Genomic DNA, 16140 nt, shown 5'->3' on the forward strand with positions numbered 1-16140 from the left:
AAAGTAGCCCTTTCGGTTAATGTACTGGCTGGCCTGGTGGTCCGGTGCCAGGATAGGGATGTGAGTTCCATCTATGGCCCCACCGCAGTTTGGGAATCCCATCGCTGCGAAGCCATCTATGATCGCCTCCACGTTTCCCAGGGTCACTACCTTTGACAGCAGTACATCAACGATTGCCTTGGCTACTTGCATCACAACAACCCCCACGGTAGATTTGCCCACGCCAAAGTGGTTCGCGACTGACCGGTAGCTGTCTGGCGTTGCAAGCTTCCAGAGGGCTATGGCCACTCGCTTCTGGACAGTCAGGGCTGCTCGCATCCAGGTGTCATTGCGCTTCAGGGCAGGGGACAGCAACTCACAAAGTTCAAGGAAAGTTCCCTTCCGCATGCGAAAGTTTCGCAGCCACTGGGATTCATCCCAGACCTGCAGCACTATGCGGTCCCACCACTCAGTGCTTGTTTCCCGGGCCCAGAATCGCCGTTCCATGGCATCAACATGACCCATTGCCACCGTGATGTCCTCGGCGCTGGGTCCCGTGCTTTCTGAGAGGTCTGTGCTACTCTCAGACTTCAGGCACTCACCGCGGTGCCGTAGCCTCCTCGCCTGACTTATCTGCATCTGCCTCAGAGAAAGGTGGATGATAAGCTGCGAGGTGTTGAGAACGGCCACAACTGCAGCGATGGTCGCAGCGGGCTCCATGCTCGCAGTGCTGTGGCGTTCGCGCTGTCACTGACTAGAAAAGTGCGTGAACTGATTTCCCGCCGGCGCTTTCAGGGAGGGAGGGCGGGAGTGATGGACGGATGACGACAGTTACCCAAAAGCACCCTCGACATTTTTTTTTACCCAGAAGGCATTGGCGGCTCCACCCAGAATTCCAATGGGCAGCGGGGACTGCGGGAACTGTGGGATAGCTGCCCACAGTGCACCGCTTCCAATGTCGACGCTTTCCCCGTTAGTGTGGACTCACAAAGTCGAATTACTGTCCTTAGTGTGGACACACACGTTCGACTTTGCAATATCGATTCCAAGAATTCGATTTAAGTAAAATCGAACTACTCTCGTAGTGTAGACATACCCTAAAACAATCACAGCCATAAGAGTAGCCTTTGATTCTTAAGACAAGGCTTCACAGTACAATCAAAAGTCAGTGCCCTTTGACAAAAGGAATCAGGACAGCTCTTCTTGTTTAGCTGCTTTAGGAAAGTTTCAGATATCTTCCATAAAGAATCTTAGGCTATGTCTATACTACAGATCTTGCAGCAGCACAGCTCTATGCCAATGGTAGAGAGCTCTCTCGTCGGCATAATTAAACCACCCCCAACAAGCAGCTGTAGCTATGTTGGCTGGAGAGCACCTCCCGCTAACATAGCGCTATCCGCACCAACCTTTTTGTCGATAAAAATTATGTTGGTCACGGAGATGGTTTTCTTTGTTCTTTTTCCCCCACACTCTTGACTGACAACAGTTTTACTGACAAAACAGCTAGTGTAGACATAGCCTTAGATAATATCACGGTTATAATGCCTTGTTCATGTGATGTATAGGCTTGGAAGGATTCGTTTTATCAGTATATGTTGGTAAATGTCAGTCACACAAACCAACAAAAATTTCCATCCATAATAATCGAATTTTACAGATAGACAAAGAAAGAAAAATGATGCTTGAGAACTTAAAATGCTTAAAAATAAACCAATATTATCCATCAAAATTATAAAAACTAAAAATCTAATTCTACCAAGCTTAGTTAAATACAATACTTAGAGGCTGTTGAGAGCAGCATGATTGGGATCCTACTGCTTTAGCTGTTTATTCTTGAGTACTGAACACTGATATTTGAAACATTCAGGTATGAAAGCATGTTAAAATATCAGTCTCTGAGCTTGTAAAACTTGAAGGCATCTTAATTGATGTACAATTCTTATGCCTGGCAATAAACAGATCATAAAGAAAACACATATAATTAGAGCACTACATATATACAGTGGAACCCCATATAACGCGATCATTGGGGTCCAAAAAATTCAATCGTGGTAAATGAGGGGTCACGTTATAGTGGGGTTCCACTGTACTTGTGTTCAGTTTGCAGCAGAGTGTGCGCTCTGGCTAGCGGGAGGGAGGGAGCGGGGAGAGGAGAGAGATGGGAGGCGGCCAGCAGGGCCGGCTTTAGGCCGATTCGCCCCGGTGGCGGTCATCTTCGGGGGCCCCGCTCCGCAGGCCAGAGCGCTGGCCGGAACGCGGCAGCCCCACCCCACGACGCCGGCCGGAGCACGGCAGCCTCGCAGCCCCACCCGCTCTCCCAGCTGGACCGCGGCAGCCCCACTCTCCTGGCCGAACCGCCCGCCGCAGCCGGGCGGGCTGGAGCCGGCCCCGCCGGGGACAGAGGTGAGAACCCCAGGGGCCCCAAGTTTGCCGACCCCTGGGTTAATCTGTAAACCATTTACTATTTTACATCCCTATCCTCCAGCATACCCCTATGCCATGACCTGCAAGGAGGTCCTCAGAAGACAACTGACAGTGGCCTCTCTCAGTGCCTGAATCAGGGTAATTCTTCCTGGTCAGATACAGGGCTTTCATAGGGCTCCTTTACACACTGCTCAGGCCCTTTTCCCTGGCATAAAGGGGCTGCAACGGGATATGGCTCTCACCCTTAATGCCTATACCCCTAAGGTGACTCAGCAATTCAATCACTGACCAGCTGCATTATGATTAGCTTAGGAAGTGTTTTAATCAAGTAAGTGGCCAGATTATCCATAAATATACAGGACCAAATTCAGTAATAGCAGAGTTTGGACATCTGTATTTTTAAGCTCTACAGTACTGATTTCAGACTGGCTGAAGTTTTTTTGTTTTATTTATAAAATATCTGCAATTAACAGCCAACCAGCATTCTGACTGTCTGGATAAGTCTCCATTCAGTGTAATATATTGTAGTATAACCATAAACTAGTCATTAATGGAAAGAGGAATTTTACACTGAATATAACATGTTAGCCAGATAGCTATTATAAGTGAAGCCTTTACAGAATAACCATCCTTAATGTACTGTATATTTTTACATTCTGCTATTGTTTTACTTTTGCATTTTCTATATCAGTTTAAAAAACAACATGCAGATGAAAATCTAAACCGAATTCGCTAAAGTAAACATGGTAGAAACATCATTCGTCTAACCAAGTAAAATATGCCTTCTATAATGAATAAATTGGTTTCATTAAATATATTAATTAGGTAAACTGAAAAGAAATGCCCTCAACAAAAGATAATTTAGTAAGAGACTACTAAACTTCATAAATGACTTACTAAGGAACAGTTCTGCCTTCAGGTAAACATGCACAATTCCCACGGACTTCAAAAAGTTTTCTTTTCATATTTCTATGGCCTTGGCTACACTTACCCGCTAGTTCGACGGCTGGAAATCGAACTTCTGGGTTCGACTTATCGCGTCTAGTCTGGACGCGATAAGTCGAACCAGGAAGTGCTCGCCGTCGACTGCGGTACTCCAGCTCGGCGAGAGGAGTACCGCGGAGTCGACGGGGGAGCCTGCCTGCCGAGTGTGGACCAAGGTAAGTTCGAACTAAGGTACTTCGACTTCAGCTACGTTATTCGCGTAGCTGAAGTTGCGTATCTTAGTTCGAATTAGGGGGGTAGTGTAGACCAAGCCTTAGTCTAGATGTTAGCATTAAGAGTTTTTATTGTTCAATGAAACAATCTAACATTTCAGTCCAACAGACTTTGAAAAAAATGTATGTTTCAATATATTGTACAAGCATTAGACGCTATAAAGATTACAATTTGTAAAATATCTAAACATTTGCTTTATTTGCCACACACAATTCAACAGCTCTTTGAAACTTTCCATAACTGTAAGCTAATTTTGGTTAAAACTATGACAGCCAATTTCATTTGCGGGGAGTGGTTATTTAGGATTAATTTTTATTTTTATTATTTTTGTATTTGTGTCAAGTTGAACCTGTCTTAGCTTGAACTGTTGGTAAGTATCCAAAAAAGCCAATGGATACTTTCGTACCTACTATCTTTTGTTAAGTCTCGGTGAAATGTGACTCATTTTAATGAGAAAATACTGTCAACAGAATTCAAACAAAAAGCCAAAAGAAAGAAAGGCATGTTAAACAACGATAGTCTCCAGAAGTTTATTTCAACTTCATATTCAGAAACCACCTGGCTACTACCAACATTACTGCATGTACCTCTAAAATGAGCTTCATTTTTCACATTACTCTGGTTAAATTGTGTCAGCACTTCCATTAGATAGCCCGATTTCTGGAGCTCTACAAAATTTGGGCTTAAAAATTAAAACTTGATATAAATCATCTCTCTTGGGAATTATTTTTTCATTTGTTTTTACCAATATTAAAGGGTCAAAAAAGTCAGATTCTTTTAGATGCTTTTTTATGTTCTAACTCAATCACACCTTCCCAGTGCTCAACGGCATTCTTATAGCAAGGATCCACACATGTCTATCAGCATGCAGGACTAGGGCTTACAGAGAGAAAAACATACATAGTATGGGTACACATAAGGAAAGTAATGGACGCACATCATCCAATTCCTCATTTTTTTTTTAAACTATACCTGTCTCCATACCTAATTATTGTTTGATTCCTTTTAAATTCTTATCATTTGATTTTTCACTTACTCTTCCATTCCCATTCCCAATAACTAACTTGGGTATCTTTACCATCTCTTCCCCTCCAGCTTTCTTATCCCCGTACAATGGAAAAAAGAAATCAAATTGCCATCAACCCCACAGAAGCTTTAAAGCTCTAAACATCTAATATCCAGTGGGGAATCTTTAGGCTGACCTAGAAGGCAGCAGACTCCATATGGTCTCCTTCTCTTTAAGTTCAAATCAGCTCCTGTTGCATCCTCCTCCGAAGGTTAGGGGGAGTGAAGAGCAATTTAAGACAAAAATTGGATTCCTTATGCAACAGTGATTCTAAGCAACAGTTAATACTCCATGTGACCACTCTCCAAATCTCCAGGATGGATACTGACCTTAGGCTGGCAATGATTGTTGGCATGCATCTAACTGCATGATGAGCCTTAACGTGGCCTTGAAATGGTTCCACTAAGAAATAACAGTAGGAAACGCAGTCAGCCAACCATTCTACACATAATCTTCTTGAACACAATTTGATCTAATGTGTTGATCTCAAAGGAGACAAAAGGGGATGAATTAAGGGCTTTGGTACCCTTCAAATAAAAAACAGAGGTATCTTCATAAATCTGAATTGTGAAGTGCTGACAAAGAATGGACATGAAGGTATTAGAAAAATACTGGAAGAACAGGCAACTGAGATGGGAATAGGAGGGCACCCAAACCACAGGCTTTTTTTTTAATTTTTTAGCCCAGCTCATGGCAAGGGATCCAGAGACACCAGAATCACTGTGTGTGGGGGTGGGAGGTTGCCTGCCTGCACACTGCATTGAGACTCAAGGGGCTAGAGTAGAGAGCTGAGCCAGCTCTGCAGGACAGGAGATGCTGCAGGGTGAGTTTGAGGCAGGCTTGTTCTTCATCTCTCCCTCCACCCCCCTGCCCATCCACAGCAAGACTCAACCCCATCCTGGTACCTCTGACCCCCACCAGGGGCTGGAACTGACACCTCCTTCCAGGGCCGGCTCCAGGCACCAGCTTGGCAAGCAGGTGCTTGGGGCGGCCACTCCGGAGGGGGGCTATTCGGCGGCAATTCGGCGGACGGTCCTTCACTCCTGCTCGGAGCGAAGGACCTCCCGCCAAATTGCTGCCGCAGATCGTGATGACAGCTTTTTTTTTTTTTTTCTTTTGGCTGCCTGGGGCAGCAAAAACCCTGGAGCCGGCCCTGCCTCCTTCCATGCCTCCCAACTTTAAATGGTGCTCCACGGCCACTGATTGGAAGGATTGCTTAAGCTCTGTGTAAGCAATTTAAGACAAACACAAAGTAACTATCATTATAAAATATAATTTGTTGCAAGTCACTAGAATTTTAAATTCTCTTATGAACAGACTTGAAGTCACAGACATCAGGGATGAAATCCTTCATATAAGAAACTGAATTTACAGGTATCTAGTGGGTGAAAGGGAGCTGCACCACAGTAGTGCTTCAGCGTAGACACTTCCTACGCCAACAGGAGGGATTCTTCCATGAGGCATAGGTAATACACCTTCCCAAGAGGCAATAGCTACACTAACTGAAGAATTCTTCCTTCAATTTACACTGTCTACGCTGGGGGTTACGTGTGGATTTTTCACACCCCTGAGTAATGTAGCTGGGCTGACCTCACTTTTTAACATACACCAACACCTCTCTCACAAACAGAAGTTAGTCCAATAAAAGAGATTACCTCACCCATCTTGCGTCTCAAGAAAATATTTCTCAGCCCTGCTTCCAAATTCAAAGCAGAAAATGCTAACAGAAACATCTAATTACAGATATACTAAAAAGCTATAACAACTATACGTTTCTAGTTCATGCAATAGAGCAATCCAAACAGTGAAATCAGTGGTACCAGTTCTCCCTTAAACCAACCACTGATACAAGAGGAGAAGGAGAGGCTAATTTAAAAAACATTATGCCAGGTGGTATTATCAAGCCACCAAGTTAAGCAAAAGAAATGGCCTTTTAATTACACCAAGTTAAAATTGGCAAGAAAATAACGGAAGTGGAAATATACAACTATGAATTGGTCATACTTTTTAAAAAAAAAATTCTTAATTCAGCACACTATAAACGCAACACAATATTCTGAATGACTTTCTGTAGATGCCATTTTTTAAATAGAAATACATTTACAGAGCACACAATTTAATTTGTTTTGAGAGAGAAATATGCTTCATCATATTCCCACATTCTTTACAGGGTTTCCAATTTGAATTGACATTAGTAATATACAAATCAAACAACCCACCTTATACACACATTTTCAAAATGATACATTTGTATACTTTTTTAAACCCACTAATTTAGATACTAAACAAATCCGTTGCAATTGTGGTTCTGCCCTCAGTTTATTAAAGAAATTCAAATTCTATTTATGTATTTGTTTTGTTTTTAAGTTTTTACAAAAAACAAACCAACAATGCAAGAGTTTCAAGAATCTACCTGATATCAACTAGAGCATATTCATAAAGACATTTACCGCACTGGGTGACTATTTTCTACAGACTTCCTCTTAAAATAGTTTCAGTTCTCTACGAGAAGCAATTCTTTGGTGCAATGAGGAGTGCAGTTAGGGTGGGACTTAACAGACATACTGTATGCAACGTTACCCTGCAGCTATGATTACAGCACAATCTGAACTGGGAAGGATCAGTATGATTAAATTACCAAAGTCTTTGATTCCTTCAAATAGTGTAATCTTCCATCCAGAAACTAGCCAAAGCACAGCACAGAAGGTACATTTTACCATCAATAGACAGTAGCACTGCTTTCCATACCCATCTACAAAAACCACACCTAAACCAAGGAAGGAGATAAACAGCACACAATAAAAATGTGCCAAAGCCTTATATAATACACTAACTTTTTAGTGATGAACCACGTTAAAATCATGTTTTCAAGCTGTCTGCTAGGTATACAATAGGACAGTAATAGCAAAAACAACCAAATCATTGTATTTTAATTTGTATCCATTTGAAATACAGAATGGCAATCCACACTAAGCCTAATTAGTAAGTATTGTTCTAATCAGTATTAATTTTGACACCTTATTCATAGTCAAACTATCAGTTTTACTATTTAGACACAGAATCATAAAACTTAGAGACAAATAAAATCCCATTAGAGTACTAAACAAATCATCTGCAAGGACAGAGTACACACCCTGGAAAAAAATTATTTAAACAGCTTCACTTTACCCAAGGTTTATGTGAACCAGTTCAGATGTAGAAATGGCACTGGGAATCAATCTACAATCAGTCAGTACAAAATGTTCTTTCAGAAAAGAATTCTGAGAATCACATTGCTCTTGAAATTAGTTAATTTGTGGCATCAATGAATAAAGAATGTGTATGGAGCATTCATACAAAATTCTTTTTAGCAGTGCACTCAAAGGTGCAGTCAGGTTGAAAATCATGTTTTTATACATATGTTACAACAAATTCTTTGGATTATTAAAACAACGTTTTTAATATTTAATTCATTTTTCACCATTTATACTACTTGTTTTTCCCCTATATTTCTCAGTTTGAAAAATGAAAATTAACTTTGGTAATTAGTTTCTAGACAATTTCATTCTCAGTGCTTTTTCTTCATCTATGCCTAGAATAAAGAGGGTGTAAACCTTTAGTTTCATACACAGACCTTACTGCAATAATTTGTGATTTTGAAATTAGTCTAGTACAATGCACTCTACATGGGGCAACATGTTCTGACTATACAGAAGCTGAAACTAGGGCAGCGAGCGTAGCTGCCACCCATTTGTTGAGAGAGACATTATGCAGGGATCATATTAAACCAGTAGTCTATGCTCTGCTCTTGTTCCTATTAACTTCTAGGTGAAGTGCAAGGTTTTGGTTTTAACCTATAAAGCCACAAATGGTTTGGGATCTGGTCACACAGACAACTGACTCCCTCTCTAAGTGGTAATGCGGCAGCTTCAGTCAGCAGCTTGAGCTTTTAAATAGAGGGGACTGTAAGAGACAGAGATGCTATCAGAGCATTTTCTGTGAGGAATCTTTCTTGGCTTTGGAATACATTAACCCAATTAAGAGACTAGATTTCTTAACTTTCTGGGTATGCTACAGAGCCCACTGTTCTTTTTGGGCATTGGAAAGATGGTTCATGTGATAGGGACACATGGGTTTGTTGATGGATATTTTTATGTCTTTTGTGTTATTTATATAGACTATTCATTAAATATGTTATAGGTTTTTAACTTTTCCATGAGATATTGTTTGTTCTAGTTGTTGTAAGGTTCAGACTCCTTCCTCAGGGCTAGAATCTTTATAAGTAAAAAATCCAATCTAATCAAGTTACATATACATTACATCATATGGAATTACATCCCCAGACATAACAAGCCTCTCCTCTCTTCTCCTCCCCTTCCCCCCACCCCACTTGAATATCATAACTTCCCCTCCATACACTTCCTCCTCCTCGACAGTCAAGCTTTCTTCCTATCTTTTTGCCACGATCAGTGTCCTGCATAGAGTTTCTATACGACACACTTTGGTGTTCCTGGCCCTTCCTTCTTATCCTAGCCTAGATACTTACATAAGTGACTAACAAATGTCCTAGCTCTACAAAAGGAGCTTAATCTTTACAAGTCAACCTCTTTCCTTCTACATAAATGAATTTTTAAAAAATTTACTGCAGTTAGAAAATGAGAATGGACACGCAATGAGAACAGAACAACTTCACACTAGATGCCACATAGCATAGTTAAGATTCAGTAGAGTTTTATATATTAGTAGTGACCCTTATGTATATTACATAGTCACAGTGTATTACTAAATAGCTCTTCTGAGACATGACATATATTGCACTATGGAAATGTGATAACAATAGCTCAGATTTTAACTATGGACCCATTATATGAAATGTAAAGCCGTGTTTTTTGTATTTTTAATATGCACTCAGACCATATTCTTTAGGGGTTTAACAAAGTACTTACTGTTCATGACATACAAGATTTTGTTCAAATACTCTAGCTCTACATAATTAGCTTGTATTGCAAGCAAACTATAAAGGAATTTTTAAAAAAGAAAGGCATAAACAAAACCAGTAACTTACAGAGGCAGCTCTTCTGCAGTTAATATCACGGTCAAACACTGCAGCTATTACCAATGCACTGGAAAAGAAAAACACAGTGTATAAGTAATAAAATATAAAAATTAACAATTTACAAACAGCATGCCAACATTTAACCTTCCATTTGGATACTCAGGATTCCCTGGAAAGAAGTTACAATTTGTTAATGCAAACCAGAGTTATAGTTTATGTATTCATGAAATTGTTTCCCACATTTTTGGAAATTAAGGAAATGTGCAAGCAGCAAGCCCGGTTCAAGCACAGTTGACATTACTTTATAGTGAGTTGGCAAAAGAGAGTATTGACACAATCCACAATATGAACACATTATTAAACGGGTCTTGCAAACTTTTGTTATTATTTGTAGAATGGAGACATTCATAAAAGAATATCTGATAAGTAGAAAACCTTAAAGGCAATAGCATATCTAGTCAATTCACAGTACAGAGTTCTATCTATTTGCATTACCGACAGCCAGAAGACTAGAGCATTAAAAACACACTTTAGCAGCATGTAATCTCTGGAGTTTCATGAGGCTTCATTAACAGTGTCTTGAGATTCTCAGATGAATGGAAGTTACACATGGACAGGACTGTATTTTAAAGAGCAAACTTCCTTACCCCTTTTGATACACTGAATAAGAACAAATGCACAAGTGAATTTTATTTAAGACAGCTCATTAAGGGGAAAAACAATCCAGAGACATGATTAGACATAGTTTAATTCTCTGCAGCATAGGATATAATATTTCCCAGTTCAAAAATAATCAAGTTCTCATCCCACCTTGGCCAACGGACAGCAGGAATTAAGGGGAACACAAATTGGAAAAGCCAGAAACTGGCCTGCACTGGCAAGTCTGATTAATGCTCATCCACAGTAGATACCGTCTATTTGAATCCACTGGGTAGCTTAAGGATGATGGACCAGCAACCAACAAGAACTGTAACATTGTTAATATTATCCCATTGCTTTTTCAATACCAAACTTTTCAGTATTTTAATGTATAACCTTCACATTACATGAACATGTCTTTAAATATATTTATGCCGAAAATATTTAGACATACATGAAAATAAAACTAAATTAGGATTTCAAGACATTTTAAAAAGACTAACTTTTAAATTCAATTAAAATCAAAGCTCTACTTGTCATTGGTGTCAGTTCAATAGCATCTCATAGTCAATTCTAGAACAAAGAATCAGATACCATTCTCAGTGTAGTATCTCTACTGAGACATGGTGATAGGCAAGATTACAAGTCTGGAACATAAAATAATTACTTTCTGCTCTACTATGCTATGTTTTAGATTATAGAGCTCAGCAATTGGTGATTAATCCCCATCTTTCAGTAATGATTTGATAGAAGACAATGTTCCGATGTCTCAAGTCACTAAGATGACTTTTTTGAACAAAGTATGGTCCAGTACACTTACTAGTATACCATTTAGTAGTATCAAACACTGAAAACTGTACTACAATTGACAAAAATACAACTTTTGATACATTATCCGTGTGCGTTTTCACTTACTCCCCTAATATGCAATAGATCTCCCACTCAATGCAAATGAATAAAGTCACATTGTATCAAAATATTTGATGAATAGTCTATGAATATATACCTTTTGTAGTAAGTGTTAGATTTACTTTCGTTTTAAATACATGTATTAAGCTGTCAATGGCAAACACTTAAAATTATGCCCTGATTCTCTGACAAGTTTTCGATTTTTTAATTTAGCAGAACATTAGGTTTGCACACAAGTGCCTAACTTATCTGGAGTTGGAATCAACATAGCACCTTTTTAAAAGAATATTAAAAAGTAATAGGTTACGAACTACCCCACGGGTCAACACAGCAAGTCAAATGTATTATGTAAGATATATGTAAAACAAACCGAAGTAATGACAACCATACAAGACATTGCAATAACATACACTACACCTTGAAGCTTAGAAGGGGTTACAGAACCACAAGATGACGTAAAAACTTTGCTACAAAAAGCATGAGTAAACCATGCTTCCTAAAGATTAATTGCAAAGCAAATTTTTAATATCTGAAAAGACAGTTACCTTCTCCATAACTGGTGTTCTTCAAGATGTGTTGCTCATGTCCATTCCATATTAGGTGTGTGTGCTCATGCACCAGTGACGCAAGTATTTCCCTCAGCAGTATCTGTAGGGGACCGGCTCTGGCGCCCTCTGGTGTGGTACCTGCATGGTGCGGTATGAGGGGGGCCACCAGCTCCCCCCACCCTCAGTTCCTTCTTGCCGGAAACTCCAACCGTGAGGAAGAATGGCAAGTTATGGAATGGACATGAGCAACACATCTCGAAGAACACCAATTAAGGAAAAGGTAACTATCTTTTCTTCTTCGAGTGCTTGCTCATGTCCATTCCATATTAGGTAACTCCCAAGCAGTACCCCTGGAGGTGGGTAGGAATTCACGGACGTATGGATCGTAACACAGCTCTGCCGAACCCAGCGTCATCTCTGGCCTGCTGAGTGATGGTGTAGTGCGCCATGAATATGAGAACTGAAGACACGTCACGGCTGTGCAAATGTCGTGGGCAGGGACGTGCACCAAGAAGGCCACAGAGGATGCCTGAGCTCTGGTCGAGTGGGCCCTCACAATTGGTGGCAGTGGGACCTGTGCAAGCTCGTAACAGGCCCGGATGCAGGAGGTGATCCAGTTGGAAATCCTCTGCGAGGACACCAGAAGGCACTTCATCCTGTCCGCTGTCATGATGAAGAGCTGGGTCAACCTGCGGAAGGACTTGGTACACTTCAGGTAAAACTCCAGAGCATGTCTGACGTCCTGGGCATGTAGCTTCCTTTCCTCACTAATGGTGTGTGACTTGGGACAAAAGGAGGAAGATGTCCTGATTAATATGAAGGAAGACACCACCTTCGGCAGAAAAGCCAGATGGGATCGCAGTTGAACTTTGTCCCTGTAGAACACCGTATATGGAGGCTCCGATGTCAAGGTTTTAAGCTTAGACACTCTTCTTATGGATGTTATGGCCACAAGGAAAGCGACCTTCCATGACAGGTGGGAGAGGGAGCAGAAGCCCATAGGCTCAAAAGGCGGGTCCATGAGCCTAGAAAGAACCAAGTTCTCACTGTGGGACAGGGTCTCGGGCTGATGGGAAGAGTCTCTCGAGGCCTCTCAGGAAGCAGACTAACATGTCATGCGAGAATACCGTCTGACCTTGAATCGGCAGGTGGAAAGCGGAGATAGCCGCAAGGTGCACCCTGATGGAAGACTGGGCCAGCCACTGGTTCTTAAGAAGGAGCAGATAATCTAAGATAGATTGTAAGGAGGAGTGTGTTGTGGGAAATGTTACACTCAGACGCCCAGTGGGAGAACCTCGTCCACTTGGCCAGGTAGGTTGCTCTAGTGGAAGGCTTCCTGCTCTCCAGGAGGATTTGCTGGACCTCGTTAGAGCAGGCCTGCTCTTTCGAGTTCAACCACACAGCATCCACGTCATGAGGTGGAGGGGGGCAAGGCTAGTGTGTAAGAGACACCCGTGATCCTGCGAGAGCAGATCCGGTCAGTTGGGAAGGGGCCAGGGAGCGGTCACTGTCAAGTACATCAGCGTGCCGAACCAATGTTGGTGTGGCCATGCCGGGGCAAGCCTGACAACTTGAGCCTTGTCTCTCTTGATCTTCGACAGGACTCTGCTGACGAGCGGGAACACACATAATCAGGCCCCCCGACCATGACAAGAGGAAGGCGTCGGAGAGGGAGTCCTTCCCAAGACCCTGCAGGGAACAGAAGCAATAGCAATTCCTGTTCTGTCTGGTGGCAAACAGGTCCACTTGGGGAGTTCCCCACCTCTGGAAGAGCATCCGGGCTACCTCCGGATGGAGTGACCATTTGTGGTGAGAGAAAAAGGATCTGCTAGCGTGTTCCTAACACCATGGAGGTGACTGGCCTCCAGATGGATTGCGTGCTCGATGCAGAAATCCCACATTCAGAGAGCCTCTTGACCAGGGCTGGCTCTAGGCACCAGCGCTCCAAGCATGTGCTTGGGGTGGCACTTTCCAAGGGACGGCACTCCGGCTCCTTTATTTTTTTTTTTTGGTTGGGGCGCAAAAAGCCAGGACCCGGCCCTGAGCGGAGGTGAGCTGCAGCAGTGGGGGGTGCGGGGAGGGCCGCAGAAAGTAATCCTGGGGAGGGCAAAGGAACCGCACCCCCCCCCCCAAGCTCACCTATGCCTCCTCCCCCGAGCACACCACCACTCCGCTTCTCGCCCTCCCAGGCAAGCCTGGGAGGGAGAGGTAGGAGGGAAAATGTGGCACGCCCAGGGGAGGAGGCAGGTCCGGAGATTTGGGAATGGGGTTGGAATGGGGCGGAGAAGGGGCAGAGTTGGGGCGGGGGGCACAGGAAAGTTTTTTTGCTTGGGGCGGCAAAAAACTTGGAGCTGGCCCTGCTCTTGACGGAGCCAATGAGCGTGCTCCTCCTTGCCTGTTGATGTAGAACATCAAGGCCGTATTGTCTGTCAACACTCTCACCACCTTGCCCGCCAGGTGCGGTAGAAAGACCCTGTACCATTCTGAGCTCTTTGACATCTATGTGCAATGGCATCTCCTCTGGGGACTACATGTCCTGGGTCTGGAGGTCACAGAGATGCGCTCCCCAGCCTAGGTCCAAAGCATCCGATATCAGCTCGATGTAGTGACAAGGGCTGTCGAATGGAACTCCTTCCAGGACTGCCTTGGGGTCGGTCCATGATTGCAGTGAAGTAAGTATCATCAGTGGGATGGTAACGACCTTTTCCAGGTGATCTCTGGACTGGGAATAGACAATCACCAGCCACTGCTGTAAAGGCCACATCCGGAGCCTGGCATGGCAGACAACATACATACATGCTGCCATGTGTCCCAGCAGGTGCAGACAAATCCTGGCCGTGGTGAGGGGGAATGTGGAGACTCCCGCGATGAGGTCCACCAACGCTTGGAACCTTTCCTGCAGCACAAACTGCTCTGGTGCAGGTGGACTCGAGCACCACTCTGATGAACTCTAGCCTCTGCACAGGAACTAACGTCCACTTTTTGTTGTTTACCAGCAGGCCAAAGGATCAGCACGTGGCCTGCAACACCATGACATCCCTTTGGATCTTTGACCAGCCAGTTGTGACTATACGAGTAGATCTGGATACCCCAATCCCTGAGGTAAGCTGCTATTACCGACATGCACTTGGTCAACACCCTCAGTGATGTCACTAGGCCGAAAGGGAGGACCGCAAACTGGTGGTGCTCTGATCCCACCTGTGTCCTTGGAAGATCACTATATGAAAGCACACGTCCTTCAAGTCAAGAGCGGCATACCAGTGTCCCGGATCCAGGGAGGGGATGATGGAGGTCAGGGAGACCAGACCATGCAGAACTTTAACTTCTTTAGGTATTTGTTGAGGTCTCGTAGGTCCAGAATGGGCCGTAGACCGCCCTTAGCCTTTGGGATTAAGAAATACCAGGAATAGAACCCCTTATTCCTGTATTCGTGAGGAACCTCTTCCACCACACCCAGCTGCAGCAACCCTTCTCTCACGAGAGTCTCCTCACGCAGGAGGTAGGGGTCTCTCCAGAGGGATGGGGACATGGGGTAGGGAGGGGTAGACAAACCTGAGGGTATAAGCCTGCGCCACTGTATTGAGGACCCAGTGGTCCAAAGTTATGGTGGTCCATGCTGGGAGAAAAAAAGAAAGGCAGGAAAGATAGATCCGGGGTATAGTCTGGTAGGTTGCCCTCAAGTGCACCCTCAAAACGCCCACTTGCTCCCCTGCTTATTGCGGGTCAAGCCCGATTGGACGGAGGTAGGTGGCTTGGGTGGCGTTTGTAGCCCCTGCTTTTTTTGTGGGGCAGCTCCTGATGAGGTTGGCTCCCTTGACTCTGAGCTGGCTGCGGTGTGAACCGCTTACAGGCTGGACCAGGGACGTACAGTCCTAGAGTTTTCAGGGTAATGCGGGAGTCCTTGAGTCCATGCATCTTACTGTCCATCTGTTCTGCAAACAGGGCCTGGTCGTCGAAGGGAAGGTCCTGCATTGATTGCTGAGCCTCTGTCGACAGGCCAGCGAGGAGCAGCCAGGATGCCCGCCGCATGGAGATGGCCGAGGCCATGGTGCGAGCCGCAGAATCTGCTGTGTCTGAAGCTGTCTGGAGGGCCACCCTGGCCGCAACAGTGCCCTCCTCGAGGATCGCCCGGAATTCCTTCCTGGGACCTTGAGGAAGCGAAACCTGAAACTTGGCCATGGCCTGCCACATGCTGTAATCGTAGCGGCTGAGGAGAGCGTAGTGGTTGGCCACTCTCAATTGAAGGCTAGAAGACTAATACATTTTTCGCTCAAACAGATCAGGCAGCTTTGCCCTTCGACCGGGGTTTCACCAGTGTGGGC

The 16140-nt window shown here is 43.7% G+C and overlaps 1 protein-coding gene across 6 annotated transcripts in view; it reads right to left on the reverse strand.

The window, feature by feature from the left end:
* The window catches only part of TBCD (tubulin folding cofactor D), a 268348-nt gene that overhangs the window by 134436 nt on the left and 117772 nt on the right, over window positions 1–16140 (reverse strand). For all 6 annotated transcript variants that reach the window (XM_065563362.1, XM_065563361.1, XM_042841194.2 and 3 more), the window contains exon 16: window positions 9732–9789. In XM_065563362.1, coding sequence (XP_065419434.1) covers window positions 9732–9789 — 58 coding nt within the window. The remainder of the gene's footprint in view (window positions 1–9731; window positions 9790–16140) is intronic.

This window comes from Chrysemys picta, chromosome 12, assembly GCF_011386835.1.
Source record: "Chrysemys picta bellii isolate R12L10 chromosome 12, ASM1138683v2, whole genome shotgun sequence".
NCBI classification, from domain to species: Eukaryota; Metazoa; Chordata; order Testudines; family Emydidae; genus Chrysemys; species Chrysemys picta.